The sequence below is a fragment of the Mixophyes fleayi genome, chromosome 2 (genome assembly GCF_038048845.1).
Source record: "Mixophyes fleayi isolate aMixFle1 chromosome 2, aMixFle1.hap1, whole genome shotgun sequence".
Taxonomy (NCBI): domain Eukaryota; kingdom Metazoa; phylum Chordata; class Amphibia; order Anura; family Limnodynastidae; genus Mixophyes; species Mixophyes fleayi.
In genome coordinates this window covers 181,218,771-181,231,190 of record NC_134403.1, presented here as the reverse complement: position 1 = coordinate 181,231,190, position 12,420 = coordinate 181,218,771, and the positions used below count along the sequence as shown (strand labels likewise).

General features: G+C 45.5%; 1 protein-coding gene across 1 annotated transcript in view; it reads right to left on the bottom strand.

The window, feature by feature from the left end:
• LOC142139875 (uncharacterized) overlaps nt 1–12,420 on the bottom strand; it is a 187,628-nt gene that overhangs the window by 140,787 nt on the left and 34,421 nt on the right. Inside the window, exon 2 of the mRNA XM_075197734.1 lies at nt 6,266–6,446. Within this exon, the coding sequence (XP_075053835.1) occupies nt 6,266–6,446 (181 nt within the window). The remainder of the gene's footprint in view (nt 1–6,265; nt 6,447–12,420) is intronic.

Sequence of the window (12,420 nt, the reverse complement as noted above, 5' to 3'; positions counted from 1 at the left end):
AAAGACCGAAACAGAATTGACTACGGAGTGCGGGGTCATTCCACTCGCTGTCTGTGGACCAGCGCCTGAACTCCGCGCAGTATTCCTAAGCCGTGCGGCGACCCTGTTTCAGAGTCCTGAGGTGTGTTTCGGCTGAGGCTACTCTATCAGGATCAGTATACAGGAGCCCTAGGGCATCAAAGAACGCATCCACAGTTTGGAGAGGAGAACTTGTAGGTGCCAGGCTAAGTGACCAGGATTTCGGATCACCCTGTAGGAGAGAAATAACAATGTCAACCCTTTGGAGTTCCGATCCTGAAGACCGAGGCCTGAGGCGAAAATACAGTTTACAACTTTCCTTGAAGTTGCGGAATAAGGTTCTATCTCCAGAGAACCGATCCGGCAGATTCAATTTGGGTTCAACCGTACCGGACACGGGAGCTTGCTGGGCTTGTGAGGTTCTGGCTGATTCTTCTTGCGCAGACAACCTATGTGACAGACCCTGGACCATCTGAGACAATGTTTGAATTTGGCCAGCCAAAACCTGAGCAGGGGAAAGATTTGTTCCGCTTTCATCTATGGGAAGCGTGTCCCAGTTTCACTAGACGGTTATAATGTTAGGAACCCCAGCAACAAGCACCACAAAACCCGGAGTCTACTCCGAAAGTCTGGTTTTCACTGTTGCCCCTAGTGGTGGGGACAGACTTTGCTGCAGACAAACGGAGGGTCGTGAGATGGGTACTGGCTGCGGAGAACCCAGAAACGGAGAGTAATGGCAGATCGTTATTCCAGAGAACGGGCCGAGGTCAGGGATCACTAGTAGAAAAGAATAGTCAAACACGCCAAAGGGTCAGGGTCACGAGCAGGTCAGCAGAATCCGTGGTACAGGCCAAAAGATCAGGGACACAGGCAAGACAGCAAAATCCAGTAACAGGCAAGGGGTCATACACGGGTAATCAAAAATCCAAGACAATACACCAGCTGAGGCACAGGAGCAGGCTAGGCACAGGAGCACTGAGCTATAACCGGCAGGGAGGCTAAGCCCTCCCTGCCTAATAAAGAACCACTTACCAATGGGGAAGGAGAGGTGATCAGCCCTAGAGGCTGTCATATTGACCTCCACGCTAATTAGTGCACGCGCCCGGCTGCACCTAATGCCGAGACGCGGCGCTATCTCTTACAGCGTCCCGTCCGTTGCCTAGGCAATGGCCGGGACGTGACCCGGAAGTGACGTCCTGGTCATCATAGCGACGGCCGGGACGCGGAAGAGGGAGTCGCGGCGGCTGGGCACTGCTGCGGCTCGAAGCAATTTCAGTCTTGAAAGACTCCCTCATGAAAATGCACACAGTATTGTCTAAAGCAGAGGATTTTAAACTCTTCTTACAGGCTCTTCACCCCCATCTTAGGAATTACACTTTCAATTAAGTCAGATTAATTCCCAAAATGACACAGAGCTTTCCAAAGTAAATTATTTATAACTAAGATATATGTTTGGGCACCTCAGAGAATCTCTCACCTCTGCTCTTTTTGAGTGACTAGATAATTTACAACTTGGGGCTTCAAACTCCTCCAAGATCCTTATTTATCTGGCTAGTTTTAAAAGACCCTTTGTTAATTGCACAGGTCACCTAGGTCAGTCAGCAAAGCATACTTTGAGAGGTTACATAAAATATTCACATGGTCATACATGAATTCAACAGAATTCATTGGCCTCTAGTGTCTGACCATCCCTATCTGACAGATGGCCTCGCCCCCATCTTATGGCTGGCCATATTATTTCATGGGTCCCTTCCATTTCATTTCCCTGGTGGGCCCTTTATGTCCCAGTCCAACACTTTTGACAGATGCAGGTGTGACAGCCACCTCCACCTTTAAATCTTCGCCCTCATTTGTGCTTGTTCATGTCTCTGTCCTGCTGTACAGTTCTGATGTTAATGAAAATTAAGTGAGTGACAAAGATTAAATGACCCTTTGAAAAAGCCAAGGTGAACTGAGCTTCAGAAGCACGGAAACATAATCATTGGTGGGGAGTGAATGAAGCCCGATTTTAAGTTAAGAACAAGGGGCCCAATTTATCAAGGTACGGAAACGCATCCGTATTTTCGTTGCATACTTTGAGTGACACAGACACTTACGCAAGAGAAATAACAACCTCAAACTCCAAAAACACACCCACCTGCGGATCTTTAAAATAGGTACAAGCACAAGCGACGAATCACAAGCAATTGACGTGAAGCTGAGAAATGTCACGCCCAATGAGGGAGGGCCAAACAGTTTGTTTACACATAGCAAAACACAATGCCTGTGACTTATTTTCACGGGATAGCTCTTTACTGATTAATCAGTGGCAAATAACAATGATGTGGTACACTGTGAACAATGTTTTTCGTTTGCTATTAATTAGCGTAATACACACTTTTAACTAAGACACGTTGCTGAAGACCTTTCTGTGTTTAGGATTTCAAGTCGCCGTATAGTATGCAAAATGCATGGACATGGCTACATTAAAAGCACATGAACAATGAATATATGAAAATGTATGTTGTATAAATCCATCTGGCTTTTCAGGAAAATGCATAGCATACTCTTCCATAAAGGATACATACACAAGAGTGTATACAACCTCCACACAGATAAAGGGTTTCTGTCTGGATTAGAACTCATGATGACCTTTATGTAAAAGTGGGAGAGCTACCCACTAGCACAATCTGTGATTTGAAAAAGCATGAAGAACACCAACAATACAGCATGCGTGCTACACAGGAAACTGACACTTAATAGTACTCTTCATTAATCACACAAATTAATGAAAAAATAGGAATCTCACAGGTAGCTCAGTGGTTAGCACTTTGAACTCATAACACAGCAGGCATGAGTTCAAATACCAAGCATACCCACAAAAACAATTGTCTGCACATTGTGGACTATAGCCATTACGCTAAAAAGAAATGCAGGAACTTAACACAATGGTTTTATTTTTTAATTTTGTTTTGTTCTACACGCTCAACCACATTGTAAAATATGCCCTCTTATTTATTCTGCATTGTAAAAAACTCATTTTTGTGGGTGAAGTTTTGAAAAGCCTCAGGGCCCACAGTTCACATACACATTCTTATGTGCATGCTGACATTTATTACTAGGAATGTACTAAGAGGGGGGGGGGGGGATTTGGAGGGGACAGCCTTGTTGGAGTTAAATGCAACATTGCCTGCAAACCGACTTTCATCTGGATCCACGGCGTACACGTTATGTGATGTACTCGGCTTTATCCAAACACAACGCTTTCCACACTCCAGTACCATTGAGCTTGGCTTCGCTTGCACTTCTGTCTTACATCACTTACAGCCATTTATAATTTGTAAAGGCTTCAAATTGCCAAAAATATTTACAAATGTAAAATATCTTATTTACACTAAAAAAAAAACAAAAATAAAAACAGTAGGCCAATGTGGCCTTACAATCGGCCAGCAATTGGGCCTGTTGGTTGTGGAGGGACTCAAAGTTTGAGATAAAGTGAGCCATTTGAACCAACAATTGGGCAGCAGTGGGTGGTGGGGGACGCAAATACGAGTTTCCTCCACGGGTGCTGAAAGAAACCAAAATAATACAATAAATATACATCCAAACCTAAATTGTCAAACAGACCGGACTTACTAGAGATGTGTACTGTTACAATACTTTAAAATGTTAGGCCTCTAGCTACAAAAGCATTTGGACGCACATTAGACGTTGATAAGGCTTTGGTGTAGCATTTTTATAGATGTACTACATTCTGTTGTGCCCCGGGGAGAGGGGCGTGGACAGGGTGGTCTTAACAGCATTATAGGCCCCAGGACAAAGCATTACAGTGAAGCACCACCTACACAACCATTCACAGAAATTTAAATGAACTTGGTTTAGATTTTAATTAACAAAAAATAGAATTATATACTGACAAATTAAAAAGTCTATCGGGCCCATCTGTTCGTGTGACCCCTGCCCTGCGTGCCCATGTATTAAGATGGCTCTGTCTGTGGTTTGAAAGTAGGGAATATTTACATTGCAATGGTAGTCCAATCTGAAAAGCCTTTCCTGGAAATACGTACTCTCTCCTAACGCCTCATCCACTTGATCCCCCAGCTGCCCATTGTCCTCCGGGGCCGGATGGGTCACGGGTTCAGGCGCCGCCTCCAACTCCGACTCAGCATCACCAGAGGCGGAGGTGGAGGACTGGGGCTCAGCCGCAGAAATCTCGGCCCACTCCTCATCTCCCTGGCCCTGCCCCTCCACCTCCGTTTCTGGGTCTGCCTCGCCATTGCCATTGGCGTCGCCATCCCCCGCGGCCTGGTCTGACTGCTGCTAGGTTGGTGGCAGTGGCTGATCCAGCTGTGGCTCCTCCTCCACCAACGCCGTTGCCGCCGTTCCCAACGTGCCCGGTCTGTTGGAATAAAATAAAAAGGGTATTGTTAACACAATCACCAGCTTAATAAACCTATAGTATTACGATAATCAGGGGATCATACATTTTTAATAAACTTCTCATTGCCAGCAGACATAAATATAAGCTACTACAAAAGCAAGGAACCAAACATGATAAACCCAAAGCATTTCACATGACCTGTCACAAATGTTTGATTTTGGTATAGGGATGTTGAATATCTCAGTGGCCTAGTGGTTAGCACTTTGCTCTTACAGCACTAGGAGTAGGAGTAGGAGTTTGCGTCCTGATCAAACATTCAGCTGTGTGGAGTTTGCTAAATTGCTCCATACTTGCATGTGTTGACTGCAACACTCTCAAAAAATACTACTGTGCGAGTAATTTGGATTTTTTTAGAATTTGCCAGTAGTCTGTGTGGAAATGTTGGGGAATTGTAAGTCTTCAAGCTCCCATAGGTCTGGTAATGATGTGAATTACTTCTCTCTGTACAGCACCACGGAATTAGTGGAGGGATCTCAAATACTTTGGATGATGAGTATACTTTTGAAATCATCCTTTGTTGAGACTCCATCACATTGTAAATAGCCAGTTATTGAATGAGTGATTAGGTATATATAGTCCAGTAGGTAATATGTTTGCATCTTATGGGACCTTCCAAAATTTGGAAAATTAGCTAAGGTCTTTTGTTATTCAAAGCTGCCTTTCAAATGTTTTGCAAATAATAAAAACACATCTGTGTCAGCAGTCACGGCGGTGCCCGCGGCCGCCAAGACCATTCCTGTCCTGCTCGTGACGTCCCGGCCGTCTCCATGATGACCGAACGTCACTTCCGGTTCCCATCTCCCGGTTGCCTGGGCAACAACCGGGGCGCTTTAGGCTCCCTGCCCCGGCGCCCGGCCAGCTGTCAAACAGCCGGGCACGTGCGCACAGGGCTGTATTAACCCAGCCATCCTTGGCTGATTAATTATGCTACAGCTTATTTATTAGTGCCGCTGGGCGCACTAGATCCACTAAGATTCAATTATTTGCCCCACTATTATTATTAATTAGGTTCAGGTCCTGGGAATACTATCAGGGCATGCCCTGAATGGCTGTTAGCACTATTTAAGGAGGTGAGGACTGAGCGTCACTGCCGGTTATAGCGTCCGGTTTCAGTTATGCTGCCTGCTACTTTGTCCCTGTGTTTGGTGTTTAACCTAAGATTGATTTCCCGTGTATGACCATTGCCTGTTCTTGGACTCTGAACCTGTGCTTCTGACCCTGATCTATTGCCTGTCCCTGGATCCTGAACCTGTGCCTGTGACCCTGACCTTGGTTTGTTCTCCGGATACGTTGACTACTGCCGGCCCCGATTCTGGCCTGGACCCCACGCTGCTGTCTGTCAGAACACTCTATTCCTGGGTTCTCCTTAGCCGGTACACATCTCTCGACCCTCTGTTTGTTTGCAGCCAAGTCTGTCCCCATCACTAGGGGCAACAGTGAACACCAGACTTCAGAGCAGACTCCGGGTTTTGCTTTTACCGGCTGGAGGGGTTCCTAACAATCTGCCACTCAAATTAGCAAATGGTTTTTAAGCTTAGGTCAGCAAGTTACAGCACTGGGGTCAAGAGTTGGAGAGTTTGAACTAAAAACCTGCATTAATGTTCTGAAGTTTCACAATAAATCATGTTTGAAAATAATTGTACATTTAGGAGACAGGAGCCAAAGCATGTTAAGTGCATTGTAAGGGGAATGACCTTTCCAGTGTGGAGAAAGATTGATATGTTGTGTAGTGGTAGGCCATGTCAGGTGATTTGGGTGAACACATTTGGATACATATACCAAAAATAAATGTTTACACACTTTTCCTGCGATTAATAGAGAACTCACTTCTTATAATTTCCTCCTGGAGCTCTCGGAGCAGCTGGGGATGAAGCCGGCGGAGGTCGCTCCAGCGGCGCTGGAACTGGACGATGCTCCGAATTTTGTTCAGCCGCAGGCGGAAGTATCTGTGGACCTTGTGGCAGGCCCGCAATTTAACCTCGTTGGACACGTATTGTAACGCTTCGGTCTAGCAAATAGTATCTGTCTCGTTACCCACATTTCATTCATCTGGAAACTGCCATGTTCCAGCATCAGACAAATTTAATTCATTCATTCAGCTACATTCAGTTCTACACAGGTGCAAATCTATTGCACTTCTGGACTTCCCTCCTCTTGTCATTGGCTGAGCATTCCTGGAGCACTATTTAAACCTCCTGGATTCACCTGTATGATGCCTGTTCTTCAACCTCACTTCCTGTAGCCTGTGGTTCTGGTTCCTGTTCTCCTTGTGGTTCTCTGCTAATCCAGCCTGCTCTCTGTTCGTAGCCTGTGCTGAACCATCGCTGCTCCAGTACCTATCTTACCATCTCCATTGTACTTCATCGTAACAGCTCCGGTTCTCTCATCGCTACCACTCAGAGCTGCTACTACACCTGTGACTTATCAGCTGTTACTACGAGTGTCCTCCGTTACTTCAGTTTGCTCTCAGTCTCCTGCTGTGTTGAACTATTGCTGCTCCAGCACTTCTACTACCATCTCCATTGTGCTTCATCGCTACAGCTTCAGTTCTCTCATCGCTACCACTCAGAGCTGCTGCTACTATTGTGACTCATCAGCTGTTACTACGAGTTACCTCCGCTACTTCAGTCTGCTCTCAGTCTCTGGCTGTGTTGAACTATCGCTGCTCCAGTACTGATATTACCATCTCAATTGTACTTCATTGTGACAGCTCCAGTTCTCTCACCGCCACCACTCAGAACTGCTACTACTATTGTGACACATCAACTGTTACTACGAGTTACCTTCACCACGACAGTTTACTCTCAGTCTCCTGCTGCACTAAACTATTGCTGCTCCAGTTCTACTGTACCATCTCTGATGTACCTCATCGTGACAGCTCCAGTTCTCTAACCACTACCACTGTGAGCCGCAACTGCCTTGGTGATTCATCGGCTGCTTCCCTAAGCTACCTCTGCTTTCCCGTGTGTGCTCAGCATAACTCCAGTGCTGTACTCCCGCTGTTCCAGTATCTCTACCAATTACTCCTGGATACACCATTGTGACAGCTTCTGCTCTTTCCTTGCTATACCACAGGACATCCGTTCTCCTAGTGCCTCGTTTGTTGCTGCCCATCATTCCTATCTCTAGTGTTCCTGTTCCCATACCATATACCTGTGGGTACTAGCCTCTACCCGCTTCGCCTGGCTCCTCCTACACACCGTTCTGCCGTTCACCCACTCACAGGACCGCGACCTGCAGGTTTGGTGCCGCAAAAAACCATACCTCCTTGCGGGGGTTCCTGGTGAAAACCACCTGCCTGTTAGACTCCGCACCTGTGGGTGGGTCAAGCCATGTTCATCAGAGCCTAGGGATCATTTTCCGTAAGCCAACCGTGACACGTATCTACCAGAGGGCACATTATCCATGCCCTCTGTGAGCACTCTTAACTCTCTCCTGCAGAAAATTGTAGCCCTCATTTTCTACTCCTCTCTCTCTCACACACAAAATGGAGCACTCTGCACTCCGATTGGTTCTCTGAGCCACGTATGGGTGCGATCACGTCTCACGCGGATCTTTCTGACACCTGTATGTGTAATGGTTGCTTCTCCCTCCAAAAACATGGCTCTCGTTGTGCTCTGCAATTAGTAAGGTCTATTAAGCAAATCATGCTTTTAACCCCACCTGGACTTAGGTTTTATTCCTGTTCACTTGCTATTTTGCAGGCCAGGCCACGTGGCGTTTAAAATTGTGGTCAGTTGTGGGTGTTTTTTTTCTCATCAACAAACAGTAAGTAAAATTTGATGTGATCTAATTGTAGTGTGATAAAATGTTTGTCTGACATTATGGAGACAGCTTTTTAGGATGAATTATGTCTTACTTTGCTTGCCGAAAAAAAAAAAAGAGTGGCCTTGCCCTCAAAATGTACATGGAAAGTATACAATTGAATGCTACACTCTGCCAATGGGCTTCCCCCTAACAAGCACACTAATAAGTTGAATATAGCATTGATGGTCAGATTACTGCAAATGTATCTATGCACTTATTTGGTTGAATCCAAAAAATCTAAATTTTTTATTCTACAATCTTAATCCTGGTGGTGGCTGTATTTTAAAATCACATTCTTGTGTTCCTGGTCAGGATTTTAAATGGGATATAGATGAGTTAACTGTGTTGGCAACGTGATAAACAATGTAATTAAATATAAAGTGTAGAGTGGTAGTATTAGTAGAATGTTGAGTTATTTTAGACAAATATTGTAAAAGTACTGTTGCCTAAGTGAATGTTGGTTTTATATATAGAAACAACAATGTTTTTTAGATTAAGGGGCATGTGCTTGATACATAGGTTGGAGTCTGGCAAATGCAATCTGTAAGGGGATGGGTTGGCCTACAATGTTTCATGCACCTGACTGTTTGCTTTGCCAATAAACACACTCCTTTTCTTTTCTAGAGCAATATGTCTGATGCTCTGAGCGGACCACAGGGCTACCAAGCCGCCCGAGGCCAAATTTCTCAGACGCGGAGCTGGAAGTACTAGTGGAGCAAGTCATCTTGCTTTTCCACAATGATGATCACCCAATAACGGGCTATGAACGCGCCCAATAATGAGCGGAAATCACCACAAAAATAAATCACATATCTTCGTTCGACCGTAGAACGCAAGAAGTTCAGAAACAGTACAAATCAAATGTTTGTTTAAAGTCCAATTTAGTTTGGATGACTGTAACCATAGTACTAGCTAGACAACTGTGAGCTTAACCCACTTTGTGTCTGTAAGTCATTTCTCTATCAGGGCCTTAGTTCTAATTCAAAATCACCATGGGACTTTGTCACATTAACATGTTCAGTTTTCTACATTATCCACGCTGGAAATGGCCCACACATTTTACAGTGTTATTGTTTCGTTATTTTGTGTAGTTAGCAAAAGTACACAATGAAGTTGCTTTTCGGTTTGTAAGCTGCTATTTCACGGCATAATCTTTGTCATTTGCACAGATGGGCAGACTATAAAGGGCGCCTGAAAGCGAAAATGGTGCAGACGCACAAACATGCCCAAGGAACTGGTGGGGTTCCTCCCCTGGATACATCTTTAACACCCCTAGAGGAGCGTGCAAGTGCAGCAATTGCTCTTGTTGAGATCGTTGGGGTGGAAGACATAGATACTGGCTCTAGCCCATCCCGAACAGGAGAACACTCTCCCCTAGGTACATGATGAGTTTCATTATTTAATGTCTGTTAATGTTTGTGTCTGTATCTGCACATGTGTCAACTCTCAGTATGTGTCTTCTGTAAAACTTTAATGGCACAATGTGTTTGCCTATCACATAGTAGGAAATGAAATGTACACACTGAAGACAAAATGTCTCGATATGTTTGGCTTTTAGAAAAAGGTAGCACCATATGTGCCTATATCTGCTTTTGTGGACTGTAAAGGCCTGTTTGCAAATTCCATGGCAGCTTACACTTTACCAATGCTACATCTCGCGTGGCTAAAAATGTTTACAAATAAAACCTTTAGCGTTACTGTTTGGATTTAATATCTTCTTGTTTCTTTTCCTCTATCTACAGATTGTGAACACCAGGCTGCTCTACAGCTGCAGGAGCAAGTTGCCCGTGATGTGGAGGAGCCTCAGAGGGATCAGCCTGAACTTGCAAGGGTGCAGGCACTCCCACTCGCATCCCAAAGGTTTGAAGACACCACTGTATCACAGAACACTCACCTTACACAAATAGCGAGCACTCTACCCCGTATGGAGCACCAACTCACCACTCTCAATAGCACACTCAACACTTTCATGAGCACACACACCACTTTCATTAACACACACCACCCAAATGGCTACTCTAAATACCACAATGTATACTATAGCAACACTCCTGGGTGATCTCTTGCATGCCCACTCCCAACGCACCTCTGGCACAGAACCCTCACCCATTTCAGACTATTCATTCCCCAGCCCCTAACCCCAGTCGTCTGTTGCCTCCTCCCTCCTTGGTCCGTCTGTTGCCTCCCCCCTCCTTGACCCGTCTGTTCCCTCCTCCCTCCCTGGTCCATCTGTTCCCTCCTCCCTCCCTGCTCCTTATGTTCCCTCCTTCATCCTTGCCCCGTCTGTACCCTCCTCCATCCTTGCCCCGTCTTTTCCCTCCTCCCTCCCTGGTCTGTCTGTTCCCTCCTCTCTCCCTGGTCCGTCTGTTCCCTACCCCCTCCTTGACCCGTCTGTTCTCTCCTCCCTCCTTGCCCCGTCTGTGACCTCCCCCCTCCTTGACCCGACCCTAACCCATCTTTATTATATGTCCTATGCACATGTTTTTCCCACCCCCCTTGTCCAGAGCCCTGCCAACGACCCTTGTCCTGCCCCCTGCCACCCCCCTTGTCCTGCAGCCTGCCACCCCTTTTGTCCTGCCCCCTGCCACCCCCCGTGTCCTGCCCCCTGCCACCCCCCTGGCCATGACCCTGCACCTTCACAGCGTCGGACTCAATCTGTTCCTCTTGTGAGTTTGGATGCTTCCTCTGACTCCTCCACATCACGGTTAACCCGAAGTCACACCTGTCGGTGTGAACCAGTTACAACGGAAAAGAGTTTGATTTTACTTTTTTTTTAAAATAGTTTTTTTAAAGGTGTAATAAAAAGACCATATTATGTTTATATTAAATTTTATATTCAAACCAAAACTATGTGGCTGTAATTTTGTTATAGCATATTTTAGGATGCTTTTTAAAAATCTATACTTTTAAATAAGTCTAATGACATTGTTATCTTAGAACACTGAGTCTACATTCCTTAATCTAATTTTTGCAACGTGTCTGACAAGACATTAATGTTTCAAACGGTAAGTTGATATCTAGACCAAGGGGTAAATGTATCAATGTCCGATTTTGACAGCGTGTTAAAATCGCGTCAAATCGCGGGTTGTAACCCGTGATTTTAGTAAAAAAAACCTGAAATGTATCAAGCTGCGATTTTGACCCCGATCTTCAAAATCGCTGGTCATCTCTGGCGATTTGCTGCGATGTAAGCACTCCCGTGTTTCGCAAACTCTCCTGTGTTGTAGCATCGAGCTCCGGCAGCTGTTAAAATGGTAAAGAATAAATAAAAGTTTAAAAAAAAAAAAGCGTGTGGTCCCCCCTCTATTCCTGCTTAACCCTAGTGTTGCCTGACTACTGCTGGTTCCGTGAAAATCGGAGAAAATTTTTTCGTGGTGTCCCCCCGATTTTCACTTAACCAGCACTAGGCAAACCAGCCGTGGTTGTAGGCACTATAGCAGGGGGGACACGCAGCAGGGGTCCCCCTGCCATAATGACTAACCAACCCCACACTGTTCAGCCCTGGGCTGGATTCCCTGGGGATAAGCACGAATAGAGGGGGGAGGCCACGCTTTTTTTTTTTTTATACTTTCATCTATTCTTTACCATTTTTACACGTGACAGACAGTGTAACAGTGATGTGTTCATACAACACGCTGCTAGCTGCTGGCGTGTTTGAAAGCAAACTCTGCAGAGTTTGCTTACTCGCAGCTTCATACATTTGAGACTTGTATAGCTGCAGTGGCAAACAGGCGATTTTGCAAATAGCGATTTTGACAGAAGCACAACTGCAATGCAATTTTGCATGAAATCTCTGCTTCATACATGTGCGAGTTTCAACTCTCCCGAGAAAATCGCTGGTTTGGCAAAATCGGACCTTGATACATTTACCCCCAAGTGTCATCTTGGGCCTGATTCATTCAGGATCTTAAATTGAGAAGTATCTTCTTAAAGTCTCCCAGACAAAACCATGTTACAATGCAAGTGGTGCAAAATTAGAGATGGGCGGGTCCGGTTCTCCGAGAACCGAACCCACCTGAACTTTGGGTATCCGAGTACCGAGCTGAGCAGCTCGGTACTCTCCCGCCCATTCCGAATCCAAATCGAGGCCGAACGTCATTGTGATGTCGTCGGATCTCGGGGCTCGGTTCTCGCGATACTTCAACTTTATAAATACACGCCTCCACAGCAATCCA